Genomic DNA, 17,122 nt, shown 5'->3' with positions numbered 1-17,122 from the left:
CACTTCCTGGGAGGTGCATTTCAAAGTACGATTTTGTCGGGCTGTCTGTGGAGCTTGCTCAAACTGGCGAAGGAGTTCGCACTGCTGAGCCAACATTGCTTCCGAGTGCTCTACATCTGAGTCTGCCCGGTGCTTCCTGGTGCTGTGCAACTGGCCAACTCGTACCAGACATTTGAGACAAGGTGAATCCTTCCTCCTGGAATGGGCGCATCCAGTGACGGCGACAGAGGCAGGCCGATCGCAGCAAACGGTTCCAATCCTGGCAATTTACCTTGCGGCCTACCAAGAGAAAAACAACAGTCAGTAGGGACTAGGTAGTATTCACGCTGAGAGGTATCTCACCGTTGGGGTATCTCGGTGTCTTTATCCACAATCCATCACACTCTGCACTGGGGAGGTCAACGGCCAAAGGAAGTAAAAGGTGGTGAAGAAGACAATCTGGGGGCTCATTTGGTGCAGGAGTGATACCCATCAGCATCATGAACGAATACTGGAGACCGATATTTGTTGGGCAGGTCGGCTAACTGACACATGGTAGGGCCCGTGGATCGAAGGGAACGATTGCGGGACTCGGAGGGGCCTGCCCAGTCGATATAAACGTTGATAGTAAGGACCAGACAGCTACGTTCACGCTGGACATCCTGATCATCGACCTGGTAGCATGATCCATCCAACTGATGATGGAGAATCTTTCCTGGATTCGTGTCTTGAAGATAAGCCGGCCTCTCCATCTGGCTCATCACGTTGCCTTTGTCTAGAGCGCAAAACTTGTTGATCCTCGACAAGCCGTTCTACACCATCAAGAGAGAAAAGATATTCCAACTCGGCTTGTAGTGTGCAACGAGGGAAAAACTCTGTCACCAGCTTTCCGCCCTCCCTCAGAGCAGTGCCACACTCAGGACAACTGTCTGGTACCTTGTCCCACCCATCCTTGCCTACTACATCAACAAACACATTCTGAATCCATCTTCCGGGCACTCACCAAGGTCGTTTTCGGTCCTATAGATGCTGCCTCGATGTCATCGTTTGTTCTACCGTAGGGATTGCCCAACGAGCTAGAATGGTATAGTAAGCCTTTCAGTCAGATCCTCAATTAGGAATGCAAGTGCACGACTAGTTCTCACCTGGACGCCCTGAGATTACTACTTCGAGACATTTTTACTGAAAGAAGCGTCTAAACTAGGTCGAAGTTTGAAATAATCTCACTGATTCTCACCCTGAGTCATCGCCACTTGTCAGCTTCTCCCGTATTTTGTAATAATCGCAGCTTACTCGTGGAGATGAGATTGCAGGCGCTTGGTGATGAGGTTGCAGACAGGGGCGTTACGATGGTAGAGATAGAGGTGCTTATGTGAAGGTTAAAGACAAACGTGGATGAGGGGAAGTATTTATGTAAATTAGAAATGTATGAAAAGAAGGATTTCGCTGCTGACAACGACGACGACTTCTTGTTTGGTTGAGGGTACAGTTGAATGGCCATTGGGCGTGCATGCAGCGTGCGTCTGCGTGCGCCAGCCAGTTGCGTGGCCGTAGCGCGAACCAAATAAAGGGCGGCCTGCATGCAACGCCTATTTACCATGCTACTTTCCACGCTTTTCCAGCCGCGTGCCTTTTCCGATTCACGTTGGGTCCACGCTTCCTCCGACGCATGCCAGGTCCATGCCGGACCAGCTGCGTGCCCCAAACCTGTTCACGCGAAAAATTCCCACAGTGTGTGGCATGATGGAAATGATCGAGCGCAAATGGGTGACATCACCAATTTGATTGACATTTCCCCATTTTCGAACTCTGAAAGCTACAACTTTTGAGCTCGTCACTTATGTTGCTTCTGGCATACAGAACCTTTTTTTTTTCCTTTTTTTCACATAAATGCCCACATATCTCCATAACAATGGGCATTTTCAAAACTACGGACATCCGGATTAGATCCTGAGCTTTCCATTGATATTCATAAAAAGGAACCCCCGCATATAGATAAGTATAACTATCCATTTGTCGAACAACGCTGGACGGGATAATATTACGTAATGTCTCTTATCTCGGCAGGGACTTTTGGAGACATATACACGCATATCTCCACAACCAGCCAACTTCTAGGGAGCACTTTGACATGCCCATATAGCTCAAGGTCTAGATCACACATCGAGATAAGAAAAATGGGATCCCCCACACGTATAGGTGGTATTGTTGTCCATTTACAGAACGTCTCACAAAAGGTAATGTTACGTAAGGTCCCCTTATCTCAGCCGCTCATGACACGCACCTCGCGCGAAACATGCACCCACATTCCCTTTCATCCATCCTTTCCCATCACTTCTTTTCCATGAGGACAAACATCACTATGTTGTCCCATCAAAGGATCCATCTTCTATCACTGTCCTTCGACTGACTGACCGCTTCTATTCTACAAAATGAGCCTCCCTCGCATTCTACCCGGCATTCTTCAGTCGCCTGGCATCCAACGAGCTCCCCGAAAGTGAAACTCCTCGCGCCTCATCACCACCACTGCGCGACGACGTCGGGTAACACGATATCCTTTCCGGAGAGGTTCGCCTCGACGGAGGCCCTTATGGGCTGACGCAAGGATGGTGCATCTCTCTTTTGAGATCACTTTGCCTCGGGATTCGTGCCAACTGACCGAATCAAGCGGTGTACGGCTGATGTCTCCGGTGTTCGCCAAACAATCATCCGTACTCTCCGTCCTCCTCTTCTCTTCGACCTAGGGCAATATCGTACATAGGTAGAGAGCGTCACAGATCGTCTGGTAAGTCCCATTCCCTCTCATTATCCATCCCACATCCCTGTCCCATTTTCTCTCGTTGTCTTCTCTCTCATGGTCGACCCTACATGCTAATATACCATCACAGCCAGTGTCTGTTTCCGAGCTCAGTCCTTACTATAAACCAGACCAGTCGTGCGGTGCACTCAACCAAGAGAAGCAATTAGTGCAGGAGAGAAATTAATTACCTGTTCACCTATCTCTTTATTTCAAGACGGAAACAAACTCGCAAAGCATGCAACGGAGGAAGTCGACGAGTCAAGCAGAGATCACTCTCAGACATTTAGTCGACATGATTGTCTTGTCTCTTTGGAGAAAAGTGGTAATAAGGGCTGGTTGCTTAGTGCGTCATTACTTGTAAGTGCGGTTACGCTGCGAATTAACGTCTCAAGACTAACAGCATATCTAGCGGCTGCCTTTCGGGCTTATCAATAAGCTGTGGTGAGAGCACAAATGTTACACTGTGTGAGTCCACCGTTGTTTTCCGCTGTTTTCCCCAAGCTGAGACACATTCTTTCAGTGGATGATTGGGAAACAAACAGTAGCAGCGTCCGCGTTGCTCGTGGAGGATGTGTCAAGTCTACCCAAAATTGGCTATAGGACGGAACACATCAAGCTAACAGTTACGCCAGTCTGTAAGCCGCTACCAGTCACTCTCAGTCGTCTCAAGTCTAACGCCCAAGTGTTTCAGCTGCCTTCTTCCTGTCGTGACTCCTATCATTACCACGCTGCGCCTCAACTCTAACTCTGAGTAGGATTCTGTGTCGCATCTCTACGTATGTATACCTATCAGTCTCTTCTCCTGCCAAACGTCCATCGCGTCCTGCCTTTCCACTTCAATCGTTGACGCGCTATATATTATCTCAACGTCATCTCTGAAGTGCATTATCCTTGGACATGACGACTTGTGCCACTGCTGAAATCCATGAACTCAACGACGCCATGACGCCATCAACTGAACCATACACCAACATCTCAGCCAGGTCAAGGGCGCTATGGTCGAAATTGAGCCTCCCACCCTTACAGGCCCGCGAAGGAATGACTTGAGAGTTAGAGAGACGAGCTCCCTCACCGTTACGGACTATGATCTAAAAAAGGTATACTCTCTAGGAGACCAGGAGAAAGAGACAGTCATTTTTACATATTTGATTTTATTTTAATTTTTACATAGTGTATAACGACGCAATAAATTAAACACGAACCAAATGCAACCTCCTACAACCCTCTATCTGTCCCTGGCGATGACCACGCACGGTAGAGACCCATTGCAGACTCATTCAATGGTGTGCCAGCACGCAATGCTTAGTAAAAGTCCGGTGACTCCATCAAAAATTTCAGAATCAATCACCAGTATATATGCATGAATAAGCCCTCCATTATTCTATTTTATTCTATTCTACTCTATTCTAGTATATTCTATTCTATTATTCTCCCCACCACAAGTTAGGATTTTAAAGAGAATGAGACGGGAGGGGAGCAGAAGGAGCAACAGCTGGTTCGGCAATGGCACAGGTTGAGGATGGTCGCTGTAAGTTGACAACTGTATCGTCATTAGGCGGTAATCCCACCAATGAGCGGCACAGACGGCCTTCCTCAATCAAGTTTTTTATCCAGTATTGCGATGGTACAAGTTCCATTGAAGATTTACACTTCCGGAACTTGCACCGCAACCGGAACCTCGCCTTCCCTCCAGCGTTCCGTAATTCGTGCCCTTCCCCAGGACCGCCCAAGGGACAAGGGATTTGAACCCCCCTCTCCTTGAAACCTCGCAGCAGTTCCTGCATTTCTTGGGGGCCAGGGTACTTCCTGCGGATGAAGTTGAAAACCGAATTGCACTTTCAACACTGATCAGAATTTGAATTCGCATCCGAGCAAAAAGGTACTCACTGGAGCTGTCTCGGGAAGTGCCATGGGAGATGGCATAGGCACTTCCAACGCAGATTGGTCGTTCCCTGGACCCCCTTGGTCGGTTTCCCTCTCCGCTGCTGCTTCTAAACCTACTACATGGAAAGGTATCATATCATCATGTAGAAGAGATGCATACCATTCTCGTGCTTTGCAGGCGCTTAAGCTATGTCGGCAGCTGCGCAGTCGACAGCGAAGCCGGAACCTCTTCTCCTTTCGGGTTGTATCCTTGTGATACCAATGGCCGTCAGCAATAGATCCTTTTTGGCAAGGGATTTTCCTTTCTGGAAGGTTGTCTCGAATGATTTCAGTCAGCTCCTCCACTGCCCGGAAGTTGTTCCACCTGATGGTTAGATGATCAAGGATAGGGTCGAACTGCCAAGGTTCAATTTTCTCTGTCCAGATGTTCCACCACGCATACATAGCATTGGAAGAAGTGGCTCTCCAACCGCTAGCGTTCCAGCCAAGTGCAGCGGCCACATCAATCAGGAGCATTTTCTTCGGCTTGCTGACAGGCATATGATTAGATCCTCTCCAGATAGGAAGAGAATCAGCCGCTGCGATCATTGCTTTGGCATTTTGGATGTACTGTTCCTTGGCGATGACTTTGATATCAAGCTTGAAGGGTTGCAGCTGCGGTTTGGTTGGGTAAATCCACGAGTTAATATCGAGGAACCCTGTGGAATCAACAAAGTTCTTTGCTTCAAGCAATGTCCGAGAAGGAACGGTGACTTCAATTCTATAGCCACCGAGCTTTGAGGGGGGCGTCTTCTCCAGGTCTTTGAGGATTTGTCCATACCGTTCGAATCTTGCTTTGAATGTGGCATGTGTTTTAAAGTCAGATGTTTCAACACCGCCCAAAGACTTGAGTTTGTGCACAAGGAGGGGGTATATTTTCAGTTTGCAGTCGGTACCTTCATACCTTACATGAATGTGGCAAGAGCCAAAGTCAGACGACAAGGGAATAACCATAGGGTATATTTCAACCCCATTACTTCTTCCTCCGTCAGGCCTGAAGAGAAAGATCTTGTCACTATGCACATTGACACCGATATCCCAAAGATTGGTGCTAGCCTTGTAGTGGTCCGGCTGAGCAGGCTCAAAAGGAACAGTGTAATCTGTAATGCGACGCTTCTGGCCATAGCAGACAAGTCGGAGAGTTGGGCAACTGATTTCCTTCAAACACTCAATGACATCTAGCATAGGCACCACAAGGCTACTGGTGGTGATGCAGAAGTCAGTTTTTGCCGGTTCGATAGGGCGGTGCTGACCCATGTGTTCAATAAACGATTTCGAGTACGAGGGGTGAATGAAGATGACATGACCAGATGCGGCCAAAGCTGTCCAGCCTTCATATTCTGCAGAATCACGTGGGCGGACTGCAAGGTATGAGCACAGTGTTGCTATGGTGTGCACATTGCAGAAATGTTGTTGATAATATTCTGGCGACATAGCGATGGCCCATGAATCGACATCAACTGCATCTGGACATGTAGAACCCATCAGTTCTGCTCTCGCTGTCTCTGGAAGTTGAGTAAAAGGCGTAATGTGGGCGTCAAGCACTTCCTTGAGCGCGGCATTGTTGATATCAGTATAACCTTCAGGTGGTTCCTGAGATGGTTCATAGACAGATCCACTTCCTGCTGGCGACGGACGTCCTTCATTATTATGGGCGTGTGATGGAGAGGAATGGTTAGACAAAGGAGAATGGACAGATAGATCTGCATGGGAAACATATGATACATGTGATAAGGCTGGAGAGGGTGGATGAGATCCCACAGATGATTCTCCAGAGGAGGGATGTGCTTGAGGAGTCGACTGGCACTCAAGTTGTACCTCAATCTGCTCACCTATAGATTCAGGTGATGTTGCTCTGAAGGTAGGTCGGCGACGAGTAAAAAGCCTAGAAGGCCGCACCGCAGTCTTTTTTCCACGTTTCGGTTGTGGTCGACCTTTCGTAGATGCTTTGCTTCGCGATGAAGATGCCATGCCGGCCAGAGAAAGAGTAGCTGAATCGAAGGATGCGGTGTGGTGGAGAGTAGAGTCCTTGAAATTAAACAGATTAGCTATGCTCAATATAAAGATCATTAATAAAGAATAGGCTCACAAAAACGAGCTGGCACCAGCCCCAATTGAACACTAACCAAGTGGAAAGCCTCCCCGGCAAGCAGTAAAGCGCAGCGTTACGACAGGTATGAGACAAGACAGCGCTCCACGTTTGGTGGAGTCGGTGATATTGGACGTTGGAAATAGATCGAAATGACAAATGCTGGGAAATATATGCAGACAAGAGGCCTAGAACAATCACCATCAGATACGTGAATAGCACAGCGAAGTTTGATAAAGACTTACAATGCCTACGTTATTCGCTTCCCAATGTGATGGAGATCCAATAAGCTTGAAAGCGAGTCACTAGTGACGCTGTTATAGATAAGGAGAGGTCGGAAATGACTACAAATTGTGTGAAAATTAATAGCTATAATCGATTACTTGTAGATTGGGAATTGAACGAAGTTAGTGTTCACACGGTGAGAAAGGGTGGTGGGGAAATTAACTGTGAGTGTCACGTTGTAGTGAAAGATCCCGATCTCCTCGTTATAAAAGGTTCCGTCCTTCTGTCACCCGCCAGTCGTTGTATTAACGGAATCAGATCGATAGATGCTACAAAGGAATATAGCCTCCCAAGGTTTGGCTGTTGGTGATGATACCGTATGTCGGATACCAGCTAGGTTGCCGTTCTCATATATATGTGTAGTGGTAATGGATATTATACACCCAGGTCTCATAAATAGGTGTGGTAGGTAGTCATATAGTTGTATTGTCTTGTGGCCTTGCCTTCGTTACTGTCGGAGTTATCGAACTTGTGGTATAGTGTAGAGTTGGCTAAATATATAACATAACGCTCATAGTGTTTACTATGATTGTTATGTGGGTATATGTATATATGGGTATATGGAGCCGAAGAGACTAGCTCCCGGAAATGGTTCTTGAAATCTAGCTCGGCTCGGCTCTGAGAAGAAAGAGAAAGGAAAGACTACGGTAATTCCACTCCTTCCACTCCAACAACAAGTCATTGCACTACAACGTCAAGCAGGTTAATTTCAGACGATCGACCTCGTAATTAACGCACGAGTTAACCGTCTATAACACCCAGATTTACTTCCGCTCATCTGGTCCCGTTAAGATTATTAAGCAATCGGCCCAGTTATTAAAAACACGGACATGTATCGAACTCCTTGACATCACGTGCTCACCAAGCCTGTTCATCTTTGTTCCGTTCGATATATGGGTATCACAGAAACGTTTATATCTCATTCCACAAGTCGTGCCCAGCGCATATCTTGGTATGAACATGCTCCTGAGATGCATACCTATCGAATGGTACCTGTGCCCAGTCTCCTCCTTCCTTCCCCCGGAAGCCTTTTCTAACGCGATCTGAACGAGTGTCTCGACGTCGGTCCCAACGGAATCCCAACAGCATGCATCTTCTCTTGTTCGTTCGTCACTTTGCTAGTCTTCTACAAAAACTTTAGATCTCTACCAATTTTTGATCCAATGCAACCCTCCCAGCCCACGCAATCTTCCCCTTCGGAGCGTCGCCACTCTTCCGGCTCAGTCATCTCAGACTCAGACCGGAGCATCTGCGACTGTTCCGCACCAACAGGGGAGACATGCGTGGCAGGGTACACAGATCATTTAGTTGGCCTATAGGTATTTAGTCCACCCTAGGCTAGCTATCTGTGGAATTCTCCTTAGATATAATCTATCTTCGTATATGCAGCCTTATAGGCAAACGCTTTATAGCGCAAATACAGCAGGACTGTATCAGCAACACCAGCGTGCTTGATATGAGACCCGAGCTTAACTAATCGTTACCACCATACCAAACTATCACCAGATACATAGGGTACTTCCATCGTATGTACTATGACCACAGCAGCCAAACCTTTGGGAGGCTATATTCCCTAGCAGCCTTTACCGTCGTATAGTCCGTCATCAGCCTTAAATATCATGGGTGGAGGCCGACGGAACCTAATGGATGCATGTCCGTGGGAGACTTTAGGGGTTTTACGCTACAGCGTCTCGACCCCGATCCCAAGAGTGAGCCTGATATTGACCGTCTGGACACAATCTGGACGGATCTGGAAGAGTTGACTCCCGGGCCCCTCGCTCAGTGGGAGCGTGGAGTCCACATCCATGCCTCCAATACACAGCACCAAATCGCTCACTTTTTGCAGCCCTTTTGATATCCCAACCAACAACCATGTCTGAACCATTCGAATACGAGAAACTATTAAGCATGGACACGGGATTGTTTGATGTGGATGTCGTGGACCAGGAGCCGACCTACGCTCCAGGCCCTAGCAACTCCGGGTCAAGAGTAATCTTTGCAGTCCATCCTGTCGAACTGATTGGCAAACGAAGCTACTTCCAACGCGTCCCGAATCCTAATCGGAAATCAGCCCAGGATTCCCTCCCCGGCTGTTAATGAGGTGAGGACGCTAGAGTTGTTGAACTAAGGTTCATCATCAAGTCTCCCCAAGAACGGCAGGAAGGCAAAATCTTGGCAGGGAAGTCTGTGCCTTGCCGAGCTACCGGGCTTTATCAGATAACCACAATTCGGCCGATTATTATCGCATCGCTGATTTTTCACCGCTGTACCACTTCTGCCTTGCTGATGCATAAATTGGAAACGTTTGGAGTCAGAAAAAGAAGTTCTTCAACCCAAAACTCTCCATTCCAAACTCCCCACCTGCCCCTGTTACAAAGTCCACCACGATGAAGCTTCTCCTTGTTGCCTCTGCCCTCGCTGCCGTTATCTACGTGCAGGCCCAGTCCGAGCCGTGAGTACACCGCATCGTATCTCGCTGACTGTTCCAGACTCTCCCAATGTGTGTTGAATTGCATGGCCCAGACTGCCGAGATCGTTGAAGTTTGCGACGTCAACTAGTGAGTGCAGCATGTAAACCTCCGCTGACCTTTAGCAACCAAACCTCATGTCTTTGTACCGAAGACTTTGCCCAGGAAACCCGCCACTGTTTCTACAAGTGAGTTTTGCCTCCCCAAGTACTCCAGCTAAAGTCAGTAACACGTGCTACCAAGACATCATCCCATTCTACAACTTCCGAGAGGCCGCATGCGGTACTCTCGCCGATGACATCGACTACGAAGGCTTCATCCCCAGTAACGGCAACTCCACCTATGACAAGGCCAACGGTACATCATCCGCTGCACAGTCAGGGAGTGCATCAGCTTCGGCTGCTGCCACGACCTCCGCTCCTGCAACCGCCGATGCTGCTTCATCCAGCGCCGCTGCCTTTGCTACTGTTAACATGGTCACTGCCCGAGGCCTTGCAGTCGGTGGAATGTCCGTCACCGGTATCCTCATCGGCGGGCTCTTGCTCATCTAGGTGAGAGTCACTTTTAGAGTGCTCGTTTAGGTTTAGGCGTTGCCTCCGTCGTTTGGAATTGCTCTTATGAATACCTTGACAAATTTTCTCCTGCCATCCTGCCTTTCAATACTCCGTTTATGCCCTCGACCAGGTCGAGATCAAATTCCAGCGAATCGGTCCCGTATACCTTAGGGGGTTAAATAGGACAAATATACATTCGATTACATTGACTGACCATAACTCGAACTGCCAATATACACAAGAAAGAGAATAAAAGAAGTTCCGCGACGCTTTATGTAATTCTCCCTCCTTCACTGTCCAGATCTGATTCCAGTGATGGTGGGTACACTTGAAGGTCTGTACCGCCGCCCAATCCTCAAAGATCCCATCCTTAAGATCCAAGCACTGGCCTCCGTTGTCATGGCGATACGATTGCCCTCGGTGGTATGCTAGTGATGATTAGGGATATTGTAGCATTCCCAGATCTTCATCGAGAACAGTTGCATCTTCTGTCAAGCTTCGTCCCTGGTGCCTCTCTTCTTGTGTCATCTTCTTCTAGTTTGTCTCTCGCAACGGCATGTCACGAAAGCCACAGACGTATTATTTTGCTAATCTCGTAACATCCCTTCCAATCCTCATCAGTGTCTTCTTTCGGTCCTTGATGATTCCTGCTTTCCCTCTCACATCGACTTCTCTTATCCCAACCCAAGTCTTCAAGTCTCCCTTAACCCCTGACCGCAACGAAAGCAGGCTGGGAAAATACACCATTGTGAAAGAATAATCTTCAGAAGGCGAGGTGAAGATAGGACGAGGATACTAGTCGGCAGATTGACGTGAAAGATGGAAGTTACTACGTGAGGCAGAGAGATGGATAATGAATGAAAAGCTTGCTGTGGATTGACAATTACAGACGGTGAGTAGACATCAGAGAAAGGCCGACTGTAGAGACCATTGTCAGCGACCATCACATCGAGTAAACGCGCAAAACATACACGTACATGCTTCGCGTCATCCAGTTGGTATATCCATTCGTCTCTCCTCTGCCAGTGTTTGCACTCGTTGCCTGCTCCAGACTTTCATCTCTCCTCGTCAATCCCTCAAAATTATCCTTTAAATGTTGAGTAGAATAGTTGCGTCCAGGTAGAAGGATTCCAAACAGGGGAGTAGGAAGCAAGACGCGACGTCAAGGACGGGTAGAGCTGGCAAAAGAAAGTGGCAGCGAGAAGTCGAGAAGTGTTGGTAAGCTGCAAGCAATGATTAGCGACGCCATAGTAAATGATCTTTGTACAACTCACCATCGCTGCAAGGTCAGGGAAAAAAAGTAGCGCTCAAACGACCTTTACTTCACCTCAATAAGCAACGCCGGCTTTAGACCTCATCCATCTTTAGAATGGTGAAATGGTAATGGCGCACATTTGCGAACGTGATACAGGGAGAAGGGTGGTATGCGAGATGGACGAATTGCCTTGAACTTTCTCAATATTCTTTTCTATCCATTGTGTTGTGGAAATACAAGTCGGTTGTGGAAACACAAGTCGGCTGGGAACGTGTATTCGGGGAGCTAAGTGGGAATACAACGTCAACATGGATAGCGAATGCGTGCACGTCATTTGGACACACTTCAATTTCCATATACGTAAATCCGCCATGCCATCCTGAGGTTTGGTGCTTCATACCGCAGTGATGCATCCACTGGGGCGGTATTCGGTGACGGTACACATGCAGATGACCAGCTAGATGGGTATACATCGTCAGCAAGTGCAATACAACTTACTTTGTCAGAACTCACATCCATATCTCTATGCTTGCATCCAGCTCCTCATCACATGTTTTGAGAGCATTAAAGTGAATTCGATGCGGTCTTTCGACATTTAGAAAGATGTAAATGGTGTACTAAACCTGTATACTTTATCACCGAACGAGCAGCGAGTCAAAGAGGAATCGAAAATTCACGTCTTGGCTCTAAAACGGCGTCTTTCCATCCTATGGTCATGACACCGAAGTACGGATAGGGTGAGATGAAGGGATCGGGTAACTTCAATACAGGGCATGGCGTGTTTGGATATACTGGGATCGTGCATGTACTCAGTACTGTAATACAGTACTACTCGTACTCCCGTCCCGCAACATGCCAAAATGACCGCCACGCGGCGGGGTTTGTGCTATTCCCGTCTCGTCCTTGTTCCACTTCCGCCGGCTTAACGACTTGCTTTAGTGTTGTAATCTCTCTCATTGTAATGTGATTCATTCTGTAACATGATTCATTGTATTAGTGATTGGGTTCAGAGTTTTCAGCATGACAACATACGCTCTAGCTCAGTACTATTGGAACGACTCGGAGGTTATCACTATATCATCATATGATAATCAAATCATTGGTACTTTTCCACTCAGTTTTATCAAGCGAGGCGGACTGAACACTTGGGCATTTGTTTCCGATATCGTCCATCAGTTAGTGGATATTGCTGGAGGCGGTGCTATCAGGGCGGGCGATGGGAACCCTGTAGTATTGCAAGAAGCACCGTACGCTGGAGATTTCGTCTTCATGCCTCACAGTGAGCAATACCATGCGACTGACAAACCCTTAGAAGAGCTGACCGTCACAGATGAAAGAGCCAGCATCTCGTTTGCTCGCGGGCCCGAATTCTTTCGTAAGAACATTGCTCCCAATCCGGATGGAAGTCAATCTACTCGCTCAAACTCGAAGAGGTCCACCGCACAGCAAGTATGTCCCTGTTCGTCTTACAAGGTTCCAGGAAGTGCTGAGCATTTTGATCAGACCGCCTTCCGCGTGGCTTTGATCGCTAGAGATTTCTCCTGTTTGGCTACTGATGCACCTTATGAAGAATGCACTGCATGTCATATAATACCACAGAGTAGACCAGACGTAAGTGTTCATCGTGCGAGCAATCCATCACCTCTTGGCTAATTGATAACTCGGACGATCTGATTTATATCTTTCCTGTATGACCGCGTTTCTTCCGCACATGCAGGTATACCGCGACATCCTCTCAATTAGGTACCCCCCTTCACTATTCGCCGTCTCAGCCGGTCTTCTTCTGCGGGATGATCTTCATCATGCTTTTGATCGCCTTGAACTATCCTTTTACTTCCAGGTCAGTCCATCAACTATCTTGAATTGAGACTAAGTATTAATTGTTTGACGAGAAGGATGGGGTCTACTATCTACATTTCTTTGTCTTTCGACTTGAAGCGGTACGCGAGCTGCATGGCAAAGCGCTCAGATTCGACCGCTTTCGTGGCAAAGAACAAAACAGACCCGAACCGAGGTTTCTTAGATGGCATTATAACCAGTGCATTAAGGCTCGTATCAGGGGCTTTGCTGCTGGGATGGAACTGCCAAGCACTAGCGCAGAAGCTGTTACCATGACGACAAACACATCCTTGTAGGACATAGTTGTGAGAAATGGCGGAAGGTCTGTAATCATATGCAGGGTACAGTATGACGCTATGCCCACTCTATGACCGATTGACGGATCTTGATAATTGCAATAAGCCGCGCTTTGTCCTATGTTGTGGTAGTATTTGGCTGGACACCATTTCAGGATTTCGCTAGGCGCTCTGCACGTAATCGCGGGCGGCCGTCGTAATGAACAATGTAATGAAGCGCCCAGGCCAAAGATGATCTTGCAGCCCTTAGATGTAATAAATAGGTGAATTGAAAAGCCCAAAGGTCACCTATGCGTACTGGGAAGGTGTCTTTCGCATTCCAGATAGGTTAAGATCTTTCCGTAGAAAGTGGATCCCTTAATCCAGTGTAGGGTACGAAGGATACTTGACTATTCACCTTCGACTGAATTCAGAAAAGGGACAAAATTCCGGGAAAGGGCTTCTTTCCAGAATTCTATGCAGACAGGATAGGAACTCAGAAATACTCACTGATACCCAGCCGCCCATACTCAAATCCCGGCCACAGGACTAATTCCTACAGTGCGGATCAAATTGACCATCAATATTCATGTGTTATATATACTGACGACGATCATCCCTCCATCCTATTCATCTATCTGAATACAATTCCCAGCGCAGCGTTATCCTATTTGGGCATCATGATCTTGATCCCGTCTCCCAGGTGTTAGTCACGACTCGCTGTGATTTGCTCCACTGCATTGGTTCGATATCTTCCAAACAGATTTCTCCCATTGTAATGGCTGACCAAGTTCCCATGCGGCTTGTCCTGGAACTCAATGTCCGGTGTGGAGCCATCAGGAAGACTCCTGACATCAAACAGGGGGTCACGATGATCTAACTCCTTCCTGAGAGAATCAACGTTTTCGAAAATCCCACCCTCCAGTTTGACTACTTCAAGTTCAGTTCCGCGGAGACGGTTGCAAAGGTGAGCTGTTTTTCACCGCTGAAATGAGAATGTCTCATGATGTAACAAGGTTCGCGAAGGGGAATGGCTGGCTCTCAGGCAGTAGACAGTCTCGTCAATGGTTCTGTTATAAGGGACGGAGAGAAGATAGTGTTTAGCAGAACGAAAGAAGGAGACGAGAGGCGGAGAGAACGGGGGAATCGGGGTGGTGAAATTAGTCGAGGAGAAGAGGAAGAACAGAGAAACAGAGAAGGGAAGAGGAAATTGGATTAGAAGAGGGCCTCGGAAGATCACAGTCGAAGGAAGAAAGAGGAAAAGGGTGCTCGAGGGAGGAGAAAGATTGGTCAGTTGTACACTTAGGTAAAGATATATAAAGATCTCTTTGCGTAGACGAAATGAAAGACAACTTTCATATCCTTCACACTTCTCTGGCTACTATACCTTCTCAAGAAAATCCCTCCCGAAACCATTACACATTAATATAATATTAAATATTAATATTAGCTCCCGAACCTCTATATTCCCCATCGGGACTAAACCGTGCTTAACATAAATGTAGTAGCATCAGGTGCTTTTCGGCCTCTCCGAGGACAAGGGTACCGGTACATCTGTATTATTTAAGTCAGCACAAGCCCCCTAAGGAGAACAAAGTTTAACCACGAGTGCAGTTCTCGCTCCGAGCGTTCTCGCGAATTGATTCTACATACTGTCTCTGTCAGAAATCAGGTACAGCTAGCGGTTACGTTGAGAGTTTCTACATTGCATGAGGAAGAAGAGAAAGAATAAAGCATTTGCTATATATGTATAAAAATGTCTATGAAAAACTTCCTTTCTATGCCTCGGAGCCTTAAACTTAGTCCTCCTCAATCCTCCTCAGTTGGATCACCCTTCCCTACATTCCAACAGTCTCCTCAAAAACTACCAACTTACACCACCACTGTAAACCGGCCAGTGCAGAAGTAAGATGCTGAGGCTCCTTGAAGGAGCCATCACGAGAAAGGGAGAAAAGGACAAAGAAGCGGTACAGCCGGATGTCGAATATAACGTGAGCGGACGAGTGGCCGTTAAGGAGAGACCACCAAAAGCGATGGATAATTGGGCGAGCATGTGTGGATATGCTCGAATGAATTCATTGAGGAAGAAAACACGTTACGAAGCTGAAGACACTAGGTCTTTTGTTCTTCTGAGGCGTCAAAGGTAAATTGGTCGTAAGAATGGGATGTGATTTGCCGGAAATCGTACTTCTTTGTGGGACATCAACCGCCCGTCCAATGCCATAGCAAAAGCTCGGAACTGGCAACTGCCGTCTGCTTGAGTCCATATAGTATGCGCCACTGGCATCAGATAGACAAGGTCACTTTGAGAGACAGTGAACAGCCACCCAAAATCATGGCTCCACAATTTTTTAATCCTTCTATCCTTTATACGTACCATTAGTTCTCGCCATTCAATTACTTCCCAATAAAAAAATTTCTTTTCTTTTTTCTTTTACCCAGTTACCTCCTTTTCCCAATCTTACAACAATCTTTCAATCGCTGCCTTCCTTTCCAAAATCCCCATCGTCCAGTCAACCATTCTCTGTACGGTTTCATTTATCCCTTCCACCAACTTCATTTCGTCTGCGCTTGGCCGCAACAACATATGTGCCGCATCCACCACCCACTCCACTTTTACCTCCTTCCTCATCACTTTCATGTTCTTTTCCGTTGCCATACTATCTTCGATCGGGACGATATGGTCTTCTTTACCGTGAATAATGTACGTTGGCGGTGTAGCGTCGGTTAAGGGAAGCAGAAGGGATCGTTTTGAAACTGGGACAGCTGCGAGTCGCTCTTCATACCGCCGTTTTGCAAGTTTTGCCGAAAGCCCTGGTTCGGAAAGGAGATAATCCAAAAACACCCCATTTCTCTGCCATTCCAAAAAGAGGCTAAACCTTCCTTTTGTCGACGTCAGTTTCCCATCCACAACAATATACGGATCCTCGGTCGTGACTTCGCCCCCTTTCATCTTTTCCAGCTCCTCTGCTCGCTTCATATCTTGTAAATGCACATTCGAAGGCATTGACTTTTCGATATCTGCCCCTTGGCACCAAAAGTCCAATAACCAGTCTCCGCTTTGTCCAAAGAAGTTAATCCATGCGATAGGACGGGGTTTGATGTCTGCAATCGTCGCTGCTGCTCTCGCTGGGTAATTTCCGCCTGAAACTCCGTTTACTATTAGATTGTCCTTGTCGACCATATAGCCAGAAGAAGCTAGAGTTTCAGCGAGAAGGGTAGAAGGGTCGGAAAGGTAGCTCATAAGGGTACGGACGTCGTTGACGATATCAGAGGGCGTACTGGGGAAGAGCAGGCGGTAGTCGGCGGAGATGAAGAGGATTCCTTTTGAGTTGAACAACGCTATGCGAGTAAGGCCTGGTCAGCTTCATATCTTTCTCGTTCTTCGAATGCGCGAGGGAGAATGAAAAAAAAAAAATCAGTCAGAAGCTCACCAGGCAAATTCGCGGGGAAAACCATCACTCTCGATCCATCCACCATGCCTCCCAGATGAAATTGCACTACCGCCGGCATCTTCTTCAACCCCTTCTCTCCTTTCATCTCGATCTGCATCTCCTGACTATGCTCCTGTATCATCTCTCCGCTTGCGCTTCCAGGCTGAGGTATATAAGCATCCAGTTTGATATCATGCTTCGAATCGTACACAAATGTCTTT

General features: G+C 47.3%; 7 protein-coding genes and 3 non-coding genes; 5 read left to right on the top strand and 5 right to left on the bottom strand.

Moving 5' to 3' along the window:
* Positions 1–110: 110 nt before the first annotated feature.
* CNAG_07787 (hypothetical protein) lies at positions 111–478 on the bottom strand (the record flags this gene model as incomplete). The annotated part of the gene is made up of 2 exons (XM_012196505.1): positions 111–271; positions 343–478. 2 exons carry the CDS (start codon positions 476–478, stop codon positions 111–113), a joined length of 297 nt encoding a protein of 98 aa, XP_012051895.1.
* A 167-nt stretch (positions 479–645) lies between these two features.
* CNAG_07786 (hypothetical protein) lies at positions 646–1,156 on the bottom strand (the record flags this gene model as incomplete). The annotated part of the gene is made up of 3 exons (XM_012196504.1): positions 646–957; positions 983–1,055; positions 1,125–1,156. The coding sequence occupies 3 exons, from the start codon at positions 1,154–1,156 to the stop codon at positions 646–648; spliced, it is 417 nt and encodes a 138-aa protein (XP_012051894.1).
* Positions 1,157–1,873: 717 nt separating this feature from the next.
* CNAG_12877 lies at positions 1,874–3,996 on the top strand. Its single transcript, XR_001046088.1, has 5 exons — positions 1,874–2,764; positions 2,868–3,142; positions 3,189–3,244; positions 3,300–3,414; positions 3,471–3,996. It is a non-coding gene; the product is annotated as a hypothetical RNA (non-coding RNA).
* Positions 3,997–4,160: 164 nt separating this feature from the next.
* Positions 4,161–7,706, bottom strand: CNAG_07002. Of its 2 annotated transcripts, XM_012196482.1 has the most exons (4): positions 7,037–7,706; positions 6,792–6,979; positions 4,667–6,730; positions 4,161–4,614 (listed from the first exon to the last, which is right to left on the bottom strand). In XM_012196482.1, exons 3-4 carry the CDS (start codon positions 6,671–6,673, stop codon positions 4,231–4,233), a joined length of 2,391 nt encoding a protein of 796 aa, XP_012051872.1. In that variant the 5' UTR covers positions 6,674–6,730; positions 6,792–6,979; positions 7,037–7,706; the 3' UTR covers positions 4,161–4,230. The 2 variants fall into 2 exon arrangements, with proteins under 2 accessions (XP_012051872.1, XP_012051584.1); XM_012196194.1 differs by having other exon boundaries at positions 4,667–6,979.
* A 1,021-nt stretch (positions 7,707–8,727) lies between these two features.
* CNAG_07785 (hypothetical protein) lies at positions 8,728–9,173 on the top strand (the record flags this gene model as incomplete). The annotated part of the gene is made up of 2 exons (XM_012196503.1): positions 8,728–8,866; positions 8,923–9,173. 2 exons carry the CDS (start codon positions 8,728–8,730, stop codon positions 9,171–9,173), a joined length of 390 nt encoding a protein of 129 aa, XP_012051893.1.
* A 290-nt stretch (positions 9,174–9,463) lies between these two features.
* Positions 9,464–10,095, top strand: CNAG_07784 (hypothetical protein; the record flags this gene model as incomplete). Its single annotated transcript, XM_012196193.1, has 4 exons — positions 9,464–9,528; positions 9,566–9,634; positions 9,670–9,732; positions 9,771–10,095. The coding sequence occupies 4 exons, from the start codon at positions 9,464–9,466 to the stop codon at positions 10,093–10,095; spliced, it is 522 nt and encodes a 173-aa protein (XP_012051583.1).
* A 172-nt stretch (positions 10,096–10,267) lies between these two features.
* Positions 10,268–12,144, bottom strand: CNAG_12876. XR_001046087.1 has 5 exons: positions 11,867–12,144; positions 11,698–11,810; positions 11,373–11,638; positions 11,076–11,321; positions 10,268–11,016 (listed from the first exon to the last, which is right to left on the bottom strand). It is a non-coding gene; the product is annotated as a hypothetical RNA (non-coding RNA).
* Positions 12,145–12,309: 165 nt separating this feature from the next.
* Positions 12,310–13,770, top strand: CNAG_07000 (hypothetical protein). XM_012196192.1 has 5 exons: positions 12,310–12,632; positions 12,684–12,802; positions 12,857–12,964; positions 13,071–13,193; positions 13,249–13,770. Exons 1-5 carry the CDS (start codon positions 12,374–12,376, stop codon positions 13,486–13,488), a joined length of 849 nt encoding a protein of 282 aa, XP_012051582.1. The 5' UTR covers positions 12,310–12,373; the 3' UTR covers positions 13,489–13,770.
* A 307-nt stretch (positions 13,771–14,077) lies between these two features.
* CNAG_12875 lies at positions 14,078–14,767 on the top strand. Its single transcript, XR_001046086.1, has 2 exons — positions 14,078–14,434; positions 14,484–14,767. It is a non-coding gene; the product is annotated as a hypothetical RNA (non-coding RNA).
* Positions 14,768–15,097: 330 nt separating this feature from the next.
* The window catches only part of CNAG_06999 (hypothetical protein), a 2,184-nt gene continuing 159 nt past the window's right edge, over positions 15,098–17,122 (bottom strand). The window contains exons 1-2 of the mRNA XM_012196481.1: positions 16,902–17,122; positions 15,098–16,809 (exon numbers count right to left, since the gene is read on the bottom strand). The exon at positions 16,902–17,122 is cut by the window's right edge and continues 159 nt beyond it. Of these exons, the coding sequence (XP_012051871.1) occupies positions 15,929–16,809; positions 16,902–17,122 (1,102 nt within the window). The 3' untranslated portion in view covers positions 15,098–15,928.

This window comes from Cryptococcus neoformans, chromosome 9 (assembly GCF_000149245.1).
Source record: "Cryptococcus neoformans var. grubii H99 chromosome 9, complete sequence".
Classification (NCBI taxonomy): Eukaryota; Fungi; Basidiomycota; class Tremellomycetes; order Tremellales; family Cryptococcaceae; genus Cryptococcus; species Cryptococcus neoformans.
Note: the sequence above shows the minus strand (reverse complement) of the source record. Positions and strands in the feature narration are given on the sequence as shown.

Bases quoted from the DNA above. Each gene is read 5' to 3' on its own strand.
- CNAG_07000 (XM_012196192.1), top strand. From the start codon at position 12,374: ATGACAACATACGCTCTAGCTCAGTACTATTGGAACGACTCGGAGGTT. The intron at 12,803-12,856 runs GTATGTCCCTGT...CATTTTGATCAG, and splicing joins AGAGGTCCACCGCACAGCAA to ACCGCCTTCCGCGTGGCTTT. The intron at 12,965-13,070 runs GTAAGTGTTCAT...CCGCACATGCAG, and splicing joins TACCACAGAGTAGACCAGAC to GTATACCGCGACATCCTCTC.
- CNAG_07002 (XM_012196194.1), bottom strand. From the start codon at position 6,772: ATGATCTTTATATTGAGCATAGCTAATCTGTTTAATTTCAAGGACTCT. The intron at 4,615-4,666 runs GTGAGTACCTTT...CAGTGTTGAAAG, and splicing joins CACTTCCCGAGACAGCTCCA to TGCAATTCGGTTTTCAACTT.